The sequence below is a fragment of the Lissotriton helveticus genome, chromosome 1_1 (assembly GCF_964261635.1).
Source record: "Lissotriton helveticus chromosome 1_1, aLisHel1.1, whole genome shotgun sequence".
In the NCBI taxonomy this organism is placed as follows: Eukaryota; Metazoa; Chordata; class Amphibia; order Caudata; family Salamandridae; genus Lissotriton; species Lissotriton helveticus.
Window position 1 is genome coordinate 1,241,027,366 of NC_136057.1, and position 22,490 is coordinate 1,241,049,855.

The 22,490-nt window shown below is 46.6% G+C and overlaps 1 protein-coding gene across 3 annotated transcripts in view; it reads right to left on the minus strand.

The window, feature by feature from the left end:
* Nucleotides 1-22,490, minus strand: part of TRMU (tRNA mitochondrial 2-thiouridylase) — a 314,142-nt gene that overhangs the window by 42,626 nt on the left and 249,026 nt on the right. For all 3 annotated transcript variants that reach the window (XM_078679799.1, XM_078679789.1, XM_078679808.1), the window contains one exon: nucleotides 8,272-8,416. In XM_078679799.1, coding sequence (XP_078535925.1) covers nucleotides 8,272-8,416 — 145 coding nt within the window. The remainder of the gene's footprint in view (nucleotides 1-8,271; nucleotides 8,417-22,490) is intronic.

Genomic DNA, 22,490 nt, shown 5'->3' on the forward strand with positions numbered 1-22,490 from the left:
GGGCCGCTGGGTAATTGTGCACGGCAATTTCCAGGGCAAAAATATTACACTTTGTGCCATATATGGTCCAGTACTTGACGACCCAGAACTATATAAATGGCTGAGTCTGGAGTTGGTTGGGTGGCCATCCCCGTTTATAATCTGCGGGGATTTAAATATCAATATGGAGTGTGGACTCATGAACCAATCAGGGAATACATATACGGGAGAAAACCAAAAGTCTAAAGAGCTTTACATCATTTGATAGAATTACATGGGCTAACGCATGCATGGGCTTTTTTTTTTTTTAATCGGGATGATCCAGGATATACTATTTTTCCAGCACCACATAAAATCTGTTCCAGGCTTGATTATTTTTTTATTTCACCTGCTCTTACTCAAGGCTCCAGCATTATAAGATTTCCGCGAGTAATGTCGGATCATAATCCGCTTTTGCTGGAGGTGAATACACAATTGTGTAAGATTAAAACTGATGCTTGAACGTTTAATCGTAGGCTGCTTAGCGAGAGGGAGTATGTGGATTCCATGTCCCCCTGGAACATAAGGTTTTTAGATGAAAATATACGTAGCACTGGCATTCAGAACGTCTGGGATACCCTAAAGGCGGGGATAAGGGGTGAAACAACACTGTATGGATGGGAAGCCCAAAAGAAGGAAAAGACCAACTTACAGAGATTATGTACAGAATTGAAAGAGGCAGAGCTGAACTTGTCTCGCTTGATACGGATAGGAGGGGATAGTGATGCAGCCCAAACACAGATTGTTATAGCTAAATCATCTATAACCGAACTCTCACAGGCTAAAGCAGCTAGCAAATTTATTGCTTGGAGATCCAAAATGTTTGAGAATAGTGAAAGAGCAGGGCACATGCTCGCCGCAAGAATCAGGGAAAGAGAGACTGCTTCACGCATTAAAAATATTCAGGATCCGGAAGTTGGTCCTGTGTCTGATGAGAGGGCCATTGCTCTTGCCTTCCAGAAGTTCTATCAAAAACTGTATAGTGAAGACATTTGTGATAATGATGTACTTCAGGCGGAAATTCTGGATTACTGAAGGGGATTGGGGTGGATACGCTGTCCTCAGAAGACCGAGACTCACTGGATGCTGAAATCAGCATTGAGGAGCTCTGGCAGGCCATAGATTCTCTCCCGAGGGGCAAAGCGGTTGTCCCAGATTTTCTGCCGGGGGAATTCTATAGGGTATTCCGGCCTCAGCTCACTCCGGTTATGTTAGAACTGTTTCGTAGAGTTCAGGATGGGGAGGCCCCCCCTGAGTCTCGGCGAGGAGCCCGAATTATAACTTTTTAAAAAAAAGACAAAAGTCAATCCGATATGGGTTCATATCGCCCAATCACGCTTATTAATAGTGATATTAAAATATATGCCAAGATCCTTGTAAATAGGATTTCGGGGGTGATAAAGAAGCTTGTCTCTGTTCAGCAACACGGCTTTGTGCCTGGGCGCGAAACAACAGATCATATTCGTCGCACAATCGCGCTGTTTAATTTTCTAAGGTTTCAGGAGACCCTATGGCCTTAATTCTGCTAGATGCGGAAAAAACCTTTGATAGGGTCTCCTGGCCTTTTTTATGGACCGTATTGAGGCATTACGGTCTTGGGGATAGAATCATAAGAGCGATTCAGAGCATGTATAAGCAACCAATGGCCCAAATCTCTGTTATGGGGATTCAGACGAGTATAACGGTAGGGCTGCCCCTGTTCCCCTTTATTGTTTGCAATTTATATAGATCCCCTAATTAGAAAATTTATTTTGAATGATATGATCCGGGCGGTGAGGTCCAGGGGTGGGGATACTAAAATATTGGGCTAAGCGGATGACCTTGCCATCTTGACAGATTCTCCTCAGCTTGCATTGCCAGAAATTCTAAATTTTACTTCACAGTTCGGTAAGCTGTCAGGATATCATTTGAACGACTCTAAGACCCAAATCATTTGTAATGATAAAATCTCGCTGCTTGATTCTCGGGTCACTGATAAGGCAAAATATCTAGGAATAGTGATAAGCTCTATCTCAGAGGAAAGCGTGGAGATTAACTTTAAACCATTGTAATGTAAGATGGAAAAGGATCTAAGTAAGATTAATAACCTCTAGCTAACACTGATGGGTAGAAGTAATGTCGTCAAAATGATTTTTTACCAAAGATTCTGTACCTTTTTAGAGCTATTCTTGTATTATTTGAACAAGTTTGGTTTAAAAAACTAGAACGTATAATTTCTTGGTTTGTCTGGGCTGGTAAACGACCTAGACGAGCCCTCAAGTTCATGATGCTACCCAGAGAGAGGGGGGGCTGGTCTCTACCAAACTTCCAGCTTTATTACTGGGCAATCACGCTGAGGCATATTGCTATATTACTGGATTGTGTGGATCTAGAGGATCGTGAGATATCAATTTATAGTTTAATTTATGGGGAAGAGGTGAAGGGGTTATTATTCAGACATATAGATTTTGCGTACTTTAAACGTGTAAGGTTTAAAGGTTTTAGTAGCAGCCTTCAAAGTTTGGACACCCGTGCGGAAACTATATAATATAGGAAGAATACATATTTATACTCCGGTAATAGGAAATACTCTTTTGCCAGTAATTTTTGCAGATGGGTATTTTAGAGAATGGACTAAACATGGAGTTACTATGTTAGGGGATATGGTCTCAGATAAGGGGGTACAGACTTTTGAATACATAAGGCTGAAATTTGGTATTAATAATCGGGATTTTTTAAAGTTCTTACAGATTCGTGATTTCCTTTCTAGGAAAATTGTTAGCTGGACCTTTATTCCATTAGTTGAGGCTATTAGGGGGGGAAGGGGAGGGGGGGGCATTCCACTATATCTATGATCTATACAATGCTAAATGAAAAGAAGAGCGATGAGCTACCTAAACATTTTAGCCACTGGCAGATTGGATTACATGCTGGGCAAGAGGTATGTGAAGATTCATTACGTTTTAGCCATACTGTTATTATATCTGCTAACCTCCAAGTCCAATGTTTTAAAACTTGGTTTAATCTGTATATAACCCCACATCGTATACAATAATGAGGTGGGATTACGGGATTTAACTGTCCTAGGTGTGGGGAGTACGCGGTTGACAGTATCCATATGTTTTTTTCCTGCCCCTGCTTGACCCCATTGTTAAACAAAGTTGAACAACGGTTGGAGCAAGTGTTTGGATATATGATTCTACTATCATCTCAGGCTGTTATACTGGGGGTAGTGGATTTGAATATGACGATATCAGAGCGGAAGTTATTTTATATTGCAATACCTCGCTGAGATTATGTTTAGAAACAGTTTGTTTGGATCCTGCTCCCCCGACAGAATATGAATGGTTTAGTAAATTCCTAAATGTTGGGAAGTGGGAGCTCTTGGTTTTCAAGCGGAGAGGCCCAAGGGCTCGTAGAGAGGGAGAATTAGTATGGGAGCCCGTAATTAACTGGTTGGATCGTGCAAATTAATGATTATTGAAGTACGAGGCAAGCCCGGATTAATTGTATATACTGTATATATTGTATATAGTGTGATATAATGTGATTAACTTGTCTCATTAATGGCTTTTTGTTTTTGCCTATCTTCTTAGCGATCCCTGGGGGGGTGGGACTGGGGGGACTCGGGGGTAAATTAGAAGGAAAAAAAATGTGAGTAATGACATAGATGAAATGTTTTATAGTATTTCTTTTTGTTTTTTGTTTGGATGTTCATTGTGATGTCATGTTACTCTCTAATAAATATTTAAAAAAAAGAGGAAGCTTAGAAGTTCAGGTGAGGCACTGTGAGCTAGCCAGGATTGAGCTGACAGGCACTGACATTGTAGATAAACTGAGTCCCTACATTCTGGCATCCTGTCATCCTAACAAACAGTTCTGATTTACCAGCAGAATCTGTGCAACAGAGTTACTTCTTACTTTATTTCATGGTCAATACTACAAACTGCCGACAAGTACTCTAGACTGCACTCTGCCACTGTTTTTAGATAAACAAACTCCAGCAGAATCTTTCCTGTGGAAGTGCTCTACCTTACTTCTGTGTAGCAAGTCAGTCCAATTGTGGCACCATCATTAGACATTAATTGCAGGACAAACAGCGGCTCCACCACTGACATCATGAAGGAGGAACAACTTTACCTCCTATCAGGATGGGACTTGGAACGCAAACCGGCCCTGGCAATTGAGTCGGGCCGTCCACGCTTGGTGGGGGGGGTGGCTGCTGGAGGAAAACACTGCAGGGGTACCGGTAACAAAAACGCCCCCCAGGGGGTCCAAAATCAGCCGCTTTCCCGGTGGCCCACCTGGGAAATGCCCGCTGCCCGCTACGGCCAGTCCGGCCCTGCCTCCTAAGCACCTGATTCACCCAGTGGCAAAGGCAGCACAGTCTCCAAGAGAAAAGTCTTCAGGGGCCCTGCAAGTCTTTGTTCAGCGCAGTTTCACTCGACTGCCTCCAATCATTAAGGGCAGAATTCTCTGCCCTATTACCTTCTGCAACCAACACGTCTGTTGTTGAGAGAATGGAGAGGGGTGATCACTAACAACATCCCACTCTTCACCCAGTGGCGTAAGGTGAAAGCACCACCGTTATCTCCTATAACCTTTTATTCAGTGGGAGGAGCAGTAGCATCATATTAATCCGCACCTCTATCGATAAGATTCCTATGAGAGAGGTGGGCATCTTAGAATGATGTGCTCACTGATACTTTTGACACCACAACTTGTGTGTGTGTTATCAGCAATACACGCGCTTCTGAAGGTACAGGATTTATGACGGCCTGCATACAATCCTTCACATCCTTACTGTGAAGTGCACATGTGAGATTTAATGGTTACAAAATAAATAAAAAGTAAAAACCTGTAATGTCCAAATTTATAGAGCACTCTGTTTATTAATAATATAGGTTGCAAGCTTTCAAAAAGCTTGTTTCCCTCACCATCATTTTCTGCCCCATGCACCTTGATTTTGATAAGGATCTCAGTGCACTCCAGACACTAAACTCTCTGTTGTTATATATTTACTATTGTTAATATTTGCATGTGCGCTATTGCTTCAATACGAGTTGCTGGTATTGTTGCAATTGTGATTAGCGTCACTGTATTAATAACCAAGATTTATTGTAATTATTTAATTGAATTAATATCTTGTTCATCGGTTTGCAATATGCACTTCAGAAACTCCTTCAATGTAAGGATAATCCTCACATTCCTTGACAAAGATGGAAAGACGAATTTGCAAGTTGTTTTGTTGCTATTGAGGATGATCACATTTCAGGTGAAAGGAAGAAATGCATTTTTTTACATTGTGTTAGGAGAGGCATAACATTTTCAGGACCTTACCAAGGCTTGTTCCTCTGCACAGGATAAGGAAAATTTAAGTGACTTTAATGGTGCCCGAGAAGACTTAAGCAGTGGTTAAAGCCCTGCATTAGTGTAATGTTAGAAAGAGACTAGTTTTATATTCATTCACAATAAACCAATGAGACATTTGATTAATTTTATACTGCCCTAAATGGATTGCTCTCGGTGCCCGCTAGGGATTCACTAAATCTTACAATTGTGGAACATTAGTCGATGACAGGATTCTACACCAACTCGGGGTTAACACTAGTTCTAAAATGATCCAGGAAACTTAATGGGTGATCCCACTCTAGAGGAGGTCATTACAATTCTAATGCAATACAGCAATCGATCTCATGGGTAAAAGAGGTCAACGAACTGGTAGTTGAGAGGAAACAATCTTAAGTCTGAGACCAGGGGAAAAATACTAAACAATTTGCTATGGAGATGAGGAAGAGCCATGTGTTTTGGGTACAGGAGTTCTTTCCATGTTTCTTCCCTTAGAGGGTGTTCTGTATTGAATAAGAATTGAATCAATTATGGCCAGAAAGTCCATTTTTCAAGGTTTGTAGGAAGAAGAAGAGGATGTAGAAAAGTAAGGGAGCCCAAATTAGACCGGGCAGTCTGAAGAGGATTGTTAGAAGCACTAAGATCTTATTCTACCGGGGACTAATGAAATAGTATTGCTGAAGATCGATTTGGGACCTCCCATGTGCATTATCCACACAAGAAGGAAAGATTTAGAGGTTTGCCCGGCAGTCCTAAGCCGGCCAAACATACATGCGTACTTCTATTTCTGCAACCCAGCTGTGTTCACAGCCAAGTAGGAGAAATGCGGCAGGCTAACAGGCAGTGTCTGAGGGCAGAGCAGACCGCTCAGACCAATCCTGGCACTGCTCTCCCAGAGCAGTGCCAGGATTGGCTCAGCGGCCTCTGTCGTCCTAGAGACTGCTGGGAGAGCTCTGAGGGCGTGAGACCCGTCGGAGGCTGCGGGGAAAAGTACGTTTTTAAAAATGAATATTTCTCCTCTCTACTACCCCACGTGTCCGTCCCCCGCACTCACACCTGCGTATAAAGGTGGCCGCCACGGTTTGATTGCAGACTTAAAGATGTGGTTGATGCGTTACAAATCCCAGGCATGAAAACGTAATCAGTTGATGTTAATAAGAAAGAATTTGTGAGGAATTTTGCAGGTGAAGTGAGCTTCAAGAAAAGATTTGCGTAGATCACACCTTGTGTCACCATGAAAGGAGTTGGGTACTGGGATGGGGAGATCCATGTACATTAGAAATGCAAATTAACCTGTGCGCACTACAAGTATTGGCAATTTAGAAGGAAACAAAAGTACACTCCGCAGTAACTGTTAGAGAGAACATTGGCATAGCGTTTTCATGTGCTCCAGGGAAGCTGTCCATTGACGATCAAAAGGCTTATCATTAAATTTGAGCAAGCACTCAATAATGAAGTCATTGGGAACAGAGGGCAGAGAGGTGGAAACACATGCTAAGCACTCTGCAGGAGGCAGGAGACGCTACAGCAGAGGGGGCGGCGGGGCACTAGGCTGACACCACAGGAGAGAGGGAAGGGAGCGCAGCGACTGCAGGACCAGAAGCATGCCTTGGTGCATTAAGCGACGCAATGGCGGGGCAACGCCTGCTGCGGAACCGCGCGAGTCAAATGAGCGGGAGTGGGAGGGGGGGATCTGGGCTGGAGGGGCCGGGAATTGGGGCAAACGGTAATGTAATTTGGTGACAGTGTCGCAGTTAGCTGTTTTTGTTCTTGTTGTATTGCACATGGTTATCATTTGGGGTTGAGATGATTATACAAGCTTGTCCCTTCCCTTGTAGAGGGGTGGAGCGCGTTAACTCCCGTTTCTCAACTGGAAGGCACACTTGGGCGCTTGTATACTGTCCACGAACTATTAGCATGTACTGGCATAGCGCTCTTGATGAATCGTACTGTTGATGTATTGCCACCCATACAAAATGGAAGAATTACTTTGACTGTACAGATGTGTCTAATGTGTTTTTGAATTTACAAATACCAATAAACAGATTTATAAAAAATAAAAAAATGAAGTCATTGGGAACAGAGTTTTGGAGAAACAATGTAAATGCAGAATGACTCAAAAATAGCAAAGCCAAATCTTCTGAATTTATGAAAGGGGACCTGGTGGAAATCTGTTTAAGGCCAAATGCAAATTTTCACATCCAATAAGGATTATGAAAGTGATTTAAGACAGTATCGTAACTATCAACGGTAAATGCTGGAACATAAGGAGTGTCCACTGGAATCGGAATCGATATTAAAAATAATGACCCCTATCAATGGTTCGTATGGGAACATTTGGGGGGAACGCAAGGATCTATCCAGAAAGTGGGTGACACATGCTCCTCCCAAGGGGATAGAGCAGCATTCACGTGTGATGATCCTGCAGGCGCCACGATACCGTTCGTGTCGGTGGACACCATGCCTGGCGAAGGGATTGTGCATTCTGCTGAGGACTCCATTGCCGCAAGAGTAAAAGACAAGGCAAGGCCCAGGAAACCCTCTTCGGGACTCATGCCGGACTGATTCTCTATTTTGATCTGCGATTATTCTAAATAAAGCGTCTGTCCTGTCTTTCTTAACGAGTGCCTGGCCTCCAGACGTCTCCACTACATGTAACCCAGGAGCTGTAACAATACAGCTGCAATCCTGGTTCATAACTTGTGCTGTAAAAGGACCTGCAGGCCACTTTTGGTCATTAATACGTTTTAGGGTACCAGTAATGAAGGAATGCCCGTGAGGGATAAGACTAATTGGGCAGCAAACAGGCTGTATGGCAAACAGGTGCTGCTTCTGGTTTGCATTAGCATGCACTTCTCGGAAGTTAATAAAGACAAAAAAACACGCCACTAAGCCTGACGACGTGAAAGTGTGCAGCACGCTCACCTAGCGCCATCTGGTGCTGAAATCGAAAAAGGCACTCCATCATCTTATTAGCCACAAGCTCTGCCGGGGGCTCCTCTGCTATCCAGTGCACGCGGTCCGTCCGCAGCAGGGCTCTGTACAGCGCGGGGTGGTCTGTGGTGGGAGCCTTAAAACAATGACATGCCTCAGGTCACAAGAACGCTGGCTCTGCACTTGAAAGTACATACAATACACGTAGACCTTATTGTCGGTAGCATACACTAGTGCAATAACAGGTGAAGGCAATTATTAGTTCATAAATTAAAAATGCAGTGTTCCGTGAATAACTCCTCGTTCAATGCGATAAATCAAACATAAATAGGTGAAAAGTGTATACAATTTAACACATGAAAACAAATTAAGTTCCAATTATGAAAATACGTTAAACCGTTCCTCTGATCACGATAAAAATTACAAATCTATATAATATCCTGCATCGATGACAGTGCATTTCTTGGAGGACATAATCAGCAGGGTGTTTCCTGCTATCCATGCTTTCAGAATTGCGCTGGGCGAATCTTTGTTGCTTCTGACAGTCGCCGCCAGCAAGGGTAGGACTGGGGCATTAAAAAAATACTAGGCCGGGCACCTAAATAAAAGTGCGCCACATTAGCGAACCAGATCGCTAAAAAAATGTGGCCCACATTTTTAAATCAGGACAGTGCTGAACAGGTAAAGATACGCTGTAAGAGTATTTTGCAAGGAATGGGAGACAGCATGCATTGTTTGCTGCAGGCAATGTATGTGGTAATATCAGTGAAATCAACAGTAACAAGCATTTGCAATGCAATAGGTCTCGCTTTTACGAGAGTTTGAGCTATTGGCATCGTAAATGACAATGCCTTTTATTTATGTGTTGTTTTGAAAATAGATAAACAAAAGGCATTGTCTTTTACAATGCCTCTAGCTTAAACTCTTGCATATGCAAAATCTATTGCATTGCAAATGCGTTCGGTGCCCGTGCTATAAAGATTTTTTTTGAAGTGTTAGGAGAGAGGGTATCCTGCCTGCTGTTGCAGGGAGGACATGGCTATTTGAGAAAATAGTGCTCGGAGGCTGTAATTAAAGCCTACTGAGTAACAAAATAACAGGGGGTGTCCTCATGGGAGGTTACAAAATAATATTGGAATCAAAAAAGCGAGTAAGGGATTGTCCACTGACAAGTGAGACCGAGATTACTCCTATTCCCCTGGTACGAATTTTTATGAAACAAAAGAAGGAGTATCCCCAGCAGAAAATGAGAAGAATTCTCTGGAGGGTAGACCTTTTGGCAAAAAGGAAAAGTGTATCCTTTTATTTAAAACCCCTCACTCACCAGCCTAGCGGTGACATGCTTCATCATCGGGGTCCACCCTGGTGGCCTAGTGTCACCAGGGTGTGCTTCGACACCTGAACTACAGTGGAGCGGGTTGTGACTGTAAGTGCAAAAGAAAATATGTTAAAAATTGTCCTGGTTTAACTCAAAAATATGATTTTTATTATGGAGCAACTGAACAATGTTAAAAAATAGATAGTGGCGAGATGCTGGTAGGCAAGTTACGACCGAGTCATCTCTATATGTGTTGGTGTGAATTGGTCGACAGTCTACCAATGGGCGAGTGCCCGGTATTCCTCAGGACCAAAAGACAGGTAGACGGAAGGTGTGGGCCCCCTAAAAGGCACACCCTATCCTGATCCCCTGTTAACCCTCAGGCAAATTGCTAGGGGTGTGTGCGCTCAACTAAATAAGTGAGCAGGCAGAAAAAAGCTGAAAAAAGAGACCTGTGGAGAAAAAGGAGGAAGACAAATTTGAATTATGATCACGTTTACTCTCCTGTAACGTCGTGGAGTGTCTCTATGTTGTGAAATACCATGCCATAGAGGTTTATTTCAAACCCTCCGGGTGAAAAACGTGACATCAGAAGATGCTGGGCATTTATATCGATCAATAGGTGCGTGCATAGCTGCATGCATTATACTTATCGTATTTATATACCAACTAGGTGACGCACTCATTATAAGGTGCGTGCTTTGTTTCATGCGTGCTTATTGGGCGACGGTTTATCTATATAATCACCTTGGTGCGCAGAACTTAATGTTTGAAGTGACTACAAGAACCTTGTGCCGTAATTGCGTGCGCATAAATCTTAGGTGGCGTTCATGATCGTGACAATAACGTACATGACTGACACACATATAACACTTAGGAGTACACATAGGTTTAATGGCATGAGTCGAGGCTTACTTAATTAAGGGCTCTTAGGTGCTTCATCGGGCAGGGCGTAGGCTCTTCACATGAGGGCAACATATTCTGCAATGGCGGAATGTAAGGAGAATGAGCCGTAAGCTGTACAGAGAGGGCCGGTACAGCGGAGTGAGAAGCGCCGTTGTGAACCGATCCGAGTAAGATTCTCGGAAAGGAAAGCGCGTCCGCTTGGAGAAAGAGAAGCGCGTCTACTTACAGTTGGCCGGTGAAGCGGTCAAGATGCAACCTACTGCCATAGTTCCCTGCTCGGCTAGTACTGCCGTGCCTTGCGGACAGGGATAAGAGGCGTCGGCCACTTCCGGGGTGGGCGTGGCTTGCGGCCCGCCGGGGCGTGGCTAAACACATCAAGTGTTATGATGACGCGTAGGTATTCCCGTGTGCGGGGCATAACCGAATGAGAGAAGATCGTGCTGGCGTATAAAGATATTAAATACGCGACACATATGGGGAAGTCTGGGTTTCATAGGGACAATTAATGAAGGAAACTGATATGTTAGCGTTACAATTAAAACGTGGGTTTGGGGGACAGAATAACTGTCTGGGAAGAAAAATATGAGAGTATGGTCCAGTCATATTTTTTGGAAGCGCGTTGGCAAGCTGGCATGATGGGAGTGACTGGGAGCATTGTACATCAGGAAATAGGACAGTGAGTCAAGCATGTCCCTAATGGGTTTTGAAACCGTGGGACAAGCTGTGGATGTCTGGTTAAAGAGCCCATGACGTAATGCTAAGATATGGGGTAAATGTCTATAATTACAGGGAAAAGGTCTTATTTAAGTACTGTGGCCCATGGAATATTATCGTTAAGACCCGTCTTGTGGGTGGAAAGTCTGTAGATCCAACGCTGTTCCTTTTCAAAGAGGCGTGCTTGAGCATTTGGACCTGGTTGGATTTGTTCAATAACAGTCCATCGCATATCATTAGGGGTATGATGTACTGTTAGGAAATGTTCTGTGAGTCTGGTGTTATTCTTTTTGCATCTCACTGTGCTTCGATGCTCTGATATCCGCAATTTTACTTTGCGTGTTGTCATTCCTATGTAAGGTATTCCACAGGTACATCTGATCAAGTATATGACGTTGGAACTGTTACAATTTGTATGTGATCTCTGTTCCCAGATTTTTCCTTGTTCTAGGTTCAAGGTCTTCGTGTTGTCAGTGAGGTGGCAGACACTACAGTCCCCACATCTGGAGTGTCCAGTTACTGGTGGGAGTCCCCATATTGCTGTGATGGTTGGATTGGTATTCATTGCAGTTATCTTAGGTCTGGTGTTGACCAAACTGTCTTTTAGGCTGCGTGCTTTTTTATAGGAAAAAAGTGGTTTTCCCCATTTGTATTTGCCAGTGCAAAGTATGGACCAGTGTTTTCTTATGCTTTTGCTCACCTGATTAGACACTGCATTATATGTTGTGACTTATGTGAGCGGAATGTTCTCCTTGTTTTTGGGTGTGTCCTCAAGTAGGGCTTGTCGGGGTTGGTTCCTTGCTCGCTTCTGGCATTTCTTGATGATTTTCTGGGGGTAGCCTCGATTTGTAAGTTTTATGGTGAGGTCTTCCGCCTGATGTTTGTCGTCAGATATTTTGCTACAGTTCCTTCTTAGTCGTAGGTACTGTCCGTACGGCAAGTTTTCCCTGAGGGGGCGGGGATGGAAGCTGTCATATCTCAGTAAGTTATATTTTGCAGTTGGCTTGAAGTGTGTTTTAGTTATCAGGCTATCGTTTTCTCTCTGGATTTCAATGTCCAGGAAGACCATTTTGTTCTTGTCTATGCTGTGTGTGAATCGTAGGTTTGGGTCACAGTTATTAAGCCAAGTTATGAATGACATTAATGTCTCTTGCGGCCCTTGCCAGATGGTGAAGACATCGTCTATGTATCGCCGCCAGAATTTTATGTGGGTGCCATAGGGATTGTCAGCTGCCAAGATGAATTTCTTCTCAAAGTCATAGACATAGAGTCCCGCTACACTAGGGGCAAAAACACTGCCCATGGAAGTCCCCCCTACTTGGAGATACAGGGAGCCATCATATTCGAAAAAATTCCTTTTGAGGGCGAGGATTGCACATTGTATAATGAATTCTTTGGGGGTGCGATGGTTCCACTCAGAATTGTCAAGTGTTTTTCTCAGTAACTCGATGGTAGCATCTTGTGGTATGTTGGTGTAGAGGCTTTCTATGTCAAAGCTTACAAGGATGTAGTCTTCTTCTACTTTGATGTTTTCCAGAAGAGTTAATAAACTTTTGGTGTCTCTCAGGTATGTAGATGTGCCCTGTATGATGGTTTTCAAGAAAAAAATCACAAAATCTAGACAGAGGTTCTAGAAGTGACCCTATGCCTGATACGATTGGTCTACCAGGTGGAGGAAGTTTGCCTTTATGCATCTTGGGACCACATAGAAGTATGGGATCTTGCCCTCAGTTTTACTTAGGTAGTCAGCTTCCTGTTTGGAGATGTTTGGAGGTTACAAAATAAGACAAAGCGGTGCTAAGGAGAGACTACTAAGCCTATTGACCAGTGAAAAGCCACAGTTTACAGTGGACAATGACACAAGCCAATAAAAAATATGGGTGGAGAGTGGGTGGAGCTTCAACTCTATACCTGAATACAGCATGCCTAGCAGAGCAGCGCATGCACTGCCCAGCCATGTCCTAAAAAGCGCTATCACATGTTAAAATAAGCATTTGCAATGCAATAGGCCTCTCATTTGCAAGAGTTTAAGCTATTGGCAACAATAGCCAATATCTTAAATTCTTGTATATGCAAGACCTATTTCACGTCAAAGAAGCAGCCGCCATTGTCCCAGGGCTGCTTGGAAAGTGAAAGTGCACATGGCGCGCTGAATGATGCAAGAAAGCATGTCGTGCCTGCAGTAGGAGAAACTCATTAACCCCTTCGACGCTCATGACGAGCTCAGCTCGTCATGAGGTACACCTCTCGTACACTCATGAGAGCTGAGCTCGTCATGAACCGCGGGTTTTCATAATCTTCAGCGCACCGCGGTAAATCTTACCGCAGTTAAGGCGTTAAAGAAAATAGTGCTTACAGACTAAATAAGACATACTGTGTAACATCTGAAGTAAAAGGGCCAGTTGTCATTGGGAGGTTACAAATTAAGACAAGGCATTACTAAGGAGGGACTAACAAGCCTATTAACGAATCAGAAGCCAGCATTTACAAAGGACAATGAAACAAGCCAATGACAAATATGGGCGGAGCTTCAGGGTCACACATTAATTCAGCATGCCTCGCAGAGCAGCGCATAAGTTGCCCAGGCTTGACCTAAAAACTGTCCCAGCAGACTCTAAATAGGCCCGCAAACTCCATAAAACCAGCCCACACACTGACCTGTGAGACCAGCCCATTGGGCACTGAGAGCTCTAGGTCAGACCTACCTTGGTCGCAGAGGCAGTAATCAAGCTGCTGACCAGTGGCGTAACGAAACATGAGCCCCTCCCTGCAAAGTACATGAGGGGGTCCCTATACTTCTCACCCAGTCAGAAGCTTTCAGGTCAGGGGCCTCCAGCCGGGCACAATGCCGGAGGGCCACCTGCACAGCGGGGGCAGCAGGGCCTATTCTTATGCCACTGCTGCTGACCTGATCTACACTAAAACCATAAGATTAAATCTACTTATATGCACAGTGCAGGGGGGCATGTGCAGCAGTACTGCTCTGCTTGAACAGTGTACACACTGGTACTGGCAAAAGGGCTCTTGCATCATTCTTCCTGTTCTGAAAGTGCCATAGGCACGGGTAACACCGTGCACAGGTCCCCTCTGCTCCACTCACTGGCTGAGCCTGACACACAGCATGACCACAGTTTCTGCAATGTTTTGTCCGCCCCTCCTGTTAAGGGTCTTGTGTGTGACCTTAAAGGCAAAGAAATGTAACCTGGAGAGCTTTACTTACAAGGCCCAGGAAGAAAAGTGGTTCCGCATCATGTGGTTGGGGCCAGCTCCCTCACCCACACCCCACTGCCACATAGTGGCATGGACTCACACAATGCGGTAACTGGAGCACATCAAGGCATGAATGGCACAGGAGTGGAATAGTTGTGGTATCCTAAGGAAACTCCTTAGCAGAAATCTTCAGCTAATGAGAGACTGAGCCTCACAGTAAGAAGAAATAAATGTCACCTGATTGTGCTCGATCATGGAACGCTACCCATCCTAATTTAGCGACATGTGCATTGATGTCTATTCACTCCAGCGCCACTCAGCGCTTTGAAATGACTGTCTAACGGTATTAGTGATACAAAAAAAACATACATAAATGAAATAGTAGTCCACACACCTACCTCTAGGTCAGAGAACAGTATAAATCAGAATTATTCCGAGAAGCATTTCACCAACTGTGATATTTAAACTTCATCAAGCATATGACAGGCAGCAAACATACCAGTCCATCTGATATATCACTGAAATATAGATTACATAACTGCACCATCACCTGTACTCAAATATACTCTTAATAATAGGGCCAATCTCAAATGGAAAAAATAAATAATGGTGGGACTATCTAGTCCCTAAACTTAAACTTAACAGGGTAACACATTTTCAGATCGTACATTGCATGTGGAGACTGACAAAGTTCAAGAACTAGACTTTAGACATTCAACTGCTAGTCATAGTCAATTTCGTCCAATGCAACCTCAACCTAAACTAAAACATTCACACTCCCTCCCAATCCAATGCCCATGCTTCTTTCAGGAATTGTAAACAATAACAATAAGAATGAAGTGATGGCGAGGTGTTGGGGGTGGAAATTAAACCGGAAGCGCTTAGGTGCCTCCTTAACATCTGGGAACCTACAGACCGCAAAAATTACGCCACAACATGGGTTACGCTTGGCTGCATGGTCGCCAAAAGAAATATTGCACAGCTCTGGGGAGCCCCGCACCCGCCCACGGTCCTAGCTTGGGAGCGAGACCATGACTGGTGTATGCTAAGAGAGAAAACAGTCTATGTGGCCAGGGGTTGCCCTCGTAAATGGTCCAAGGTTTGGGCACCCTGGAATGCATACCAGGGCGATATTTGTGCCCCCCCCTGTGATGTCGACAATGATGATCCCCCATCCCCGTAGACCTCAATGAATGTGCTACTGTATTGTAGGTAACCTGATTCCACTGTAACCCTTAACTGATTCTGTGATTTTGTACCTTATGCCGAGACGGTTTAATAAAAACATTTACAAAAAAAAAGAGTGAAGTGATGGTACCGCTGTAATAAACATACAAAAAGATGATGGAAGGAATGCTTGAATTAATCTCAGCCACTGATGATTGCTCGGGACTGTATTCCAGTCCATTGCTGTAGAGGCCCTCAACAAGATGGGGTCCTGTGCTCACTGTGCCACATAATTCAGCTGTACTTCCTGCTGTGATGCCTATGTGGCTTCATGCGGATCAGGAAAACTTCATGGCCTTTCACCCATCATTGTGTCCGAGAATCTCCTTTTTAGAGCCCTACAAGGAATTATCTATCAGGTATTCAACACTCCCATATGTGTAGGGCACAGCTCGTCAGAAAGGCTGCCATGTCTGTGTGTCTACCTTCTGCAATATGATTTTATTAGCAGAATCACTGTTTCCTCTCTAGTAAAGATAAAGAGTCGTACATTCAGGGTCACGCTACCATTCCTGGAACATCACGAGGACGTTGAGTTAGAGAATACACCCTAGTAACCAGAAGGTGTTGATATGTGTAGCCATAACGGAAGAGAAAATTCACATCTTCAGACGGACCTTACAATTGCCAGCTCACCATCCCAGCCAAGGATTGAGTAAACCAGACGCTTCTTTCGGAGTAAAGGCTCAAGCTGGTCTGCGTCAACAGTGACCAAAGGCTAGTCCAGAAGGTTATGCTCCGCCTCATCTACATCACTGTCATTCCAAGCTTGAGGATCAGCAGGGACATACCATGGAGCATGATAATACTTTCGTGGACAAGAGATATTGATGGAGATGCACCCTTGAATAAGGTTTATCTTCGCCAGCCGAGCTTGTAGGATAGGTGTATGTGGCTGAGTGGACGCCCCAGCTAAGAGCTATAAAGAACTCGCTCATGATCTGGGATTTTTTGAAGGCCACAAAGGAACCCGCAGTTCCTTGAAGGAAAGGTTACACCAGAGGATGATATGAAGGCACAGCAAGAAAATCAACAACTTAACACATATTGAGACCATTAAGGGAGCCCCCTGCTCTTTTTAATTACCTCTCTTAGATAAGTCTTTAAATCACAATTACTTGACAGAGAAGGAGTAGTTTCTGTCCTGTAACTCCAGTTCTGTAGTAGGGGTATCTCTGTTATAGTCATAATCTAGTGAATAGTCCCGCCCATGTGCGTGGACCCCGGAGCAATCAAAAATAATCTCTTACAGTGTCAAAAAATGCAGAAAAGCATAGACAAGAGAGAATTTAAAGACAGATAATGCAGCCTAAAAGGCTACACTGTCCAGTACTTCAACTAGAAATTCCACCATAAAATCCACAAAACAGCAAAAAGCCTGTACAGATTTCCCTTGCTTTAACAGCAAACTCCCTCAGGAATGATAGAGAGAAGAAATAGGACAGACAAGCCCCATAGGCTGCCATTATGTGGCTCAGAACAGGATACTGTGCCTTTAAGAGAATCTTCCAGAACCTTCTCCCAGTATCCCAGAATGCATAGCAGGTCCAACTTACTTTCAGTTCTTTTTGAAGGCGTAACACGCCAGACCTGTAGCATTCCTTAAAGGAATATGTCTCTCTCTCCACCGGGGAGGAGGGCGGGCGCTTATGACTATAACAGAGATACCCCTACTACAGAACTGGAGTTACAGGACAGAAACTACTCCTTCTGTAGTAGGGGATCTCTGTGTATAGTCATAATCTAGTGAATAGAATGGCAAGCCCATCCCCACACCAAAGCGGCGGTAGAGAAAAGAGAATCAACACCACTATTTTGCGAACAGATTTCGCAGTGAAGCCTGTCCAACCTGAGCATCTGCCCTAGCATCAGTGTCCAGGCAGTAATGCTTAGCAAAGGTATGAACCGACTTCCAAGTGGCCGCCTTGCAGATTTCTGCAATCGGAACATTACGAAGCAATGCTGTCGTGGCAGCCTTGCCCCTGGTGGAATGAGCCTTAGGCTTACCTCCTAAGGTCTTATTAGCTTTTTGGTAACACAATTGTATGCAGGACACAATCCACCGCGAGATGGACTGTTTAGAGGTAGCAAGACCCGTCCTGACTGATCCATAATTGATGAACAATTGGTCTGACCTACGAATATCCTTGGTTTTATCCAGATAAAATTTCAACACCCTCCTAACATCCAGGGAATGCAAAGACCTTTCCGCTGGAGAGGAAGGATTCTGAAAGAACGTAGGTAAAGTTATAGTCTGGTTGATATGAAAATCAGAAACAACCTTGGGAAGAAACTTAGGGTGAGTACGCATAACAACCTTAGCAGCATGAAATACAGTATAAGGTTCTTGGCAACACAACGCCTGAATTTCACTCACCCTGCGGGCCGATGTAATGGCCACGAGGAACGCCGCCTTCCAGGACAAGTGCTGCAACGAAGCCTTATGAATAGGTTCAAAAGGCTCCTTCATCAACCTGGACAGCACCACATTCAAGTCCCATGAAGGCGAAGGAAGCCTGACAGGAGGGAACACTTTCTTCAAGCCTTCCAAAAAATCCTTGATCACAGGGATCTGGAAGAAGGAAGTCTGTGAAGGGCATTTCCTGTAGGCAGTCAAAGCAGCCAGATGAACCTTAATGGAATGGACATTAAGGCCAGACTGCGCCAGATGTAGCAGATATGGAAGGATGACATCTTCCTTGCATGTCGTAGGGTCATAGTTCTTAGACTTGCACCAGATGCAAAACCTCTTCCACTTGTAAGCATAAGAAGTCCGAGTGGAAGGTCGCTTAGCCTCCTTCAGTATGTCCATACAATCCTCTGGGAGATTCAAATGGCCATATTGCACTATTTCAGGAGCCATGCCGCCAAACTCAAAGACGAGAGGTTGGGGTGCACCATCCGCCCCCCGAACTTCGTGAGAAGGTCCGGCCTGCACGGCAGCTTCATGTGAGGAAGGAGAGACCGGTGAAGCAGGTCCGTGACCCACCACTGTCTGGGCCATTCCGGGGCAATCAGAATCATCTTCGCCCTGGATTGGGAGAGCTTGATGAGAACCGCTGGAACCAGGGGAATGGGTGGAAAAGCGTACAGAAAGCTGTTCGACCAGTTGATCCATAACGCGTTCCACAGCGTCCCCGGCTGGTAGTACCTGGAGGCGAAGTCTCGGCATTTGCCGTTTTCGGCGGTGGCGAACAGATCTATGTCTGGAGTGCCCCACCTTGCAAAGACTTCTCCTAGTACTTCGTCGTTTATGACCCACTCATGGTTTTCCTGAATCAGTCTGCTCAGCTCGTCTGCCTGAACATTCTGCACACCTGGCAGATGAGTGGCCGTCATCGAGAGTCCTCGAGCCAGAAGCCAATGCCAGATCGCCTGCGCCTCCTGAGACAGAGTGCGTGATCTCGAGCCCCCCTGCTTGTTGAGGTAATACATCGTGGTCGTATTGTCCGTCTATACAAGCAGAGAGTTGGTCCGGAAGGACGGTTGAAAAGCCTTCAGCGCCAAGTGAACAGCCCTGAGTTCCAGGAAATTGATGTGGTACGTGGATTCCGACGGGGACCACGTCCCTTGAATCTGCAGGTCTCCGGAGTGCGCTCCCCATCCCAGGAGAGAAGCATCCGTCACGATAGTCTGAGTGGGAATGTCCTTGTGGAAGGGAACCCCTCTGAGGAGATTCTCCGCTGAACACCACCACTTCAGAGACTGAAGAGCATGTAGAGACAGTCGTATCTTGTCGTCCCAAGATCCTCTCCCCTGGTCCCACTGATCTTCCAAGCACTCCTGCAGCGGTCTCATGTGCAGCCGCGCATGCGGTGTCAGGAAGATGCAAGAGGCCATCGATCCCAGCAGAGAAGACACCGTCCTCACTGTCGTGGATGGAGTGGACATGAGAGCCTGAGCCTTCCGAAGGAGTGATAAACGTCGCTCTTCCGAAGGAGACACGCTTGCTGACAGCGTATCGATGGAGGCTCCCAAGTACTGGATGCACTGGACCGGAGTCGGGACAGACTTGGACATGTTGATGTGCAACCCCAGCTTGTTCAAGAGAACGCACGTCTTCTGGAAGTGTGCTTGAGCTTCCGAGGAGGAGGCCTTGATCAACCAATCGTCCAGGTACGGGTAGACAAACACCTTGTTCTTCCTCAGGTGTGCCGCTACCACTGCCATGCACTTCGAGAACGTCCGGGGCGCAGACTTCAGCCCGAACGGAAGTACCGTGTACTGATAGTGATTGGTGCCGACTTGAAATCGCAGGAACTTCCGGTGTTTGTGTGCAATGGGCACATGGAAGTACGCATCCTGTAGGTCTATGGCGCAAAGCCAGTCTCCCCGCTGCAGCTGAGGATAAATCTGATGCAACGACAGCATGCAAAACTTTTCTCTGCGAATCCATTTGTTTGCCTGTCGCAAGTCCAGAATGGGCCTGAACTCGTTCTTGTCCTTCTTGCGGACCAGAAAGAACCGGGAGTACAGACCTCTTCCTCTTTGAGACAGAGGTACATCTTCTATCGCCCTTTTCCTTAGAAGGATGTCGGCCTCCGCCTGGAGCTCGCGCAGTTGATACTGCGAGCTGACCGGAGGAATCGATGGAGGAGGGCTGATGAACCGAAGACTGTATCCATTGCAAACAATATTCAGCACCCACTTGTCCTGAGTAATTTTTCTCCACTCTGCCAGAAAAAATTGAACGCTTCCCCCCACTGGAGCGGGTAACGGACGAAGGGGAAGTAACCGCTCAGGGTCGAGACCCCGCCGGGCCCTTGTTCGCGGTAGAGGACTGCTGTCCACCTCTACCCCTCTGACGTTTCTGGAAGGGTCTTCTGTATTGCTGCTGTTGTTGCTGCTGCTGTTGTTGCCCAGAAGACTGTCCCCTTCCTCTACCCTGCGATCCGAACCGTCGTTGGAACTGGCGGTAGGGTTTCTTTTCTTTGGGCTTCTCCAAGCCCACAGCCGTCAGGGTTTCAGCCTCGGCCTTCATCCTGGCCATTTCGTCATCCGCGTGTTTCCCGAAGAGGGTGTCGCCGGAAAACGGCAGATTTGCCACTCGTTGTTGCGCTTCAGGCTTGAGCGACGTCAGCCGGAGCCAAGCATGGCGTCTCTGATTGACACCGTGGCAGTATCCATGCGCGGCCAGCAGGGAGATATCCGCCGCGGCGCTGATGGCCTGGTTCGAAACCAGCATCCCTTCCTGGACGATCTCCATGAAGTCCTCTTTCCTGTCGCGCGGGACAAGGTCCGCAAACTGTTCCATGGAATCCCACAGTGCACGGTCGTATCGCCCCAACAACGCCGAGTCGCTGGAGGCCTTCATCGTCGTGGAAGACGTCCCACACGCCTTCCGTCCAGCTGAGTCAATCCAGCGACTCTCCTTATCCGGAGGCACAGTGGAGGACGGGGAGGTAGCATGTAGTTTCCGAGCCGCCGTCACAATCACCGAATCAGGCACTGGGTCCTTCCGTAAGAAGGCCGGGTCCGACTCTGGAGCCCTGTACTTCTTGACAAGCCTGGAGGGAGCAGCTTTCACTACCGCCGGCGTAAGGAAGAGCTGTTCAGCAGGCTCGACCAGTCCTGGCACCAAAGGCAGTAGGGGGCGAGACAGGTGCTTCGTGTGCAAAGTCTCGAAGATCACAGAAGTTGTGGGCGTAGGGGCCAACACCTTGATCCCCAACTTCGCAGCCCCTCTCAGGAGAACCTCCTGGAACGTGCCAATGTCATCTATCGGAGACACCCTCGTCTCCGGTGAATCCGACAATATAGGTGAATATGAACGGGTCCCAGAGGCCGAACGGGACCTGGACCTATGCCTCCTATGGCGATGTCTGGACCTCGAGGAGGAACCGTGTCCACTCCTAGATCTGTCTCTCCTCCCGGAGCGTGACCTCGATCTCCTGTGCCTGGGACGCTCCGCCGGCTTCCCCGGGTCGGACGTCTTGGGCTTAGGAGGAACCTTCGACTTAGGAGTCTTCTTCGGAGGTGTCGGAAGTCTGGGCATCGACACCGATCTCGGTGGAACCGGAGGAGGAGCACCCAGCACCGGGGCCTGCGGTCCTGACGGAAGAGCAGGTAGAGGAGGCAATGGAGGAGGGGTCGAAGCCCTCGGAGGAGGACCTCTAGGCAAAGGAGGAGGAGGAGGCGGTGTAACAGTCTTCTTCGGGGTGTACACCTCTGAGTACGCCGTTCCCGGCGAGCCACCATCCTGTCCTGACTGAGGGGAGCCCCCCACAGTCCTCGGCCTGTCCTTACGACCCCCTGACGTCGAAGACCGGTGTTCAGACGTCGACCGTGGTCCCTTCGACGTCGAGCGGCCCTTCGGCGTCGACCGTTTCACATGCCTCGGCGTCGACCGGCTTCTATGCCTCGACGTCGACCCTGACCAGATGGACGATCCTCTAAACCTCGACGACGGGCGCTGACGCCTCGACGGTGACCTCGACCGCCTCGACGACGACCTCTTCGATCGCCTCGACGTCGACCTCGATCGCCTCGACGTCGACTTCTTCAGCGCCGGAGACCTCTTCCGCCTCGACAGCGACCTCGCCTTCCTCGACGGCGGCCTCGACGACGAGGATCCCCTCGACGACGACGATGTCCTCGCCCTTGACGGCGAACGGCGGTGTCGCCTCGACGGCGAGCGCCGACGCCGGGCCCTCCGATGCCGTCCACTCGACGCCGACGACGAAGAAATCGACACCGGGTTCGACGGCGGCCTGTGTAAGTCCCTCGACGTCGACGTTTTCTCAACCCAGAGCCCTGGGGAGACCGGGAACTGGCCGTGGACCTTCCTCTCGACGTCGTGGTCAGAGCAACCGACCCAGACGGAGACCTTGGACGT